At 33.9% G+C, this 336-nt stretch overlaps 1 protein-coding gene across 1 annotated transcript in view; it reads left to right on the forward strand.

The window, feature by feature from the left end:
* Positions 1 to 207: 207 nt before the first annotated feature.
* The window catches only part of LOC119594814, a gene marked incomplete in the record, with an annotated part of 8,426 nt that continues 8,297 nt past the window's right edge, over positions 208 to 336 (forward strand). Inside the window, 1 exon segment of the mRNA XM_037943905.1 lies at positions 208 to 258. Within this exon segment, the coding sequence (XP_037799833.1) occupies positions 249 to 258 (10 nt within the window).

Below are 336 nucleotides of genomic sequence, written 5' to 3' on the forward strand. Positions count from 1 at the left end.
GTTATTATGAAATATTAAAGAAAAAAAATGGACTGCAAAGAAGCATAACTATAATTTTAAGTGTGATTTATCTCCCCATAGACCCACACACGCCAACTCACTACGTCGTATTTTATATTTCTTTGTCAGTCTTTGCGAAATATAATCCGTAAGTCAGTTTAAAAAATTAAGTACTAATATTTCACTAATTCCGTCGTATTCACAGACCATCGACTTCCGTTAATCGTCCACATTAAGGCCAATCAATTATGGCCAAAGGTGGGTAAGTTGCTACGACCTGGTTAAAGCATTTGGGTTTATGTTGATTTAGAAGAAGAAAAAAAATCGAAGGTGATA

This window comes from Penaeus monodon, chromosome 34, assembly GCF_015228065.2.
Source record: "Penaeus monodon isolate SGIC_2016 chromosome 34, NSTDA_Pmon_1, whole genome shotgun sequence".
Classification (NCBI taxonomy): Eukaryota; Metazoa; Arthropoda; class Malacostraca; order Decapoda; family Penaeidae; genus Penaeus; species Penaeus monodon.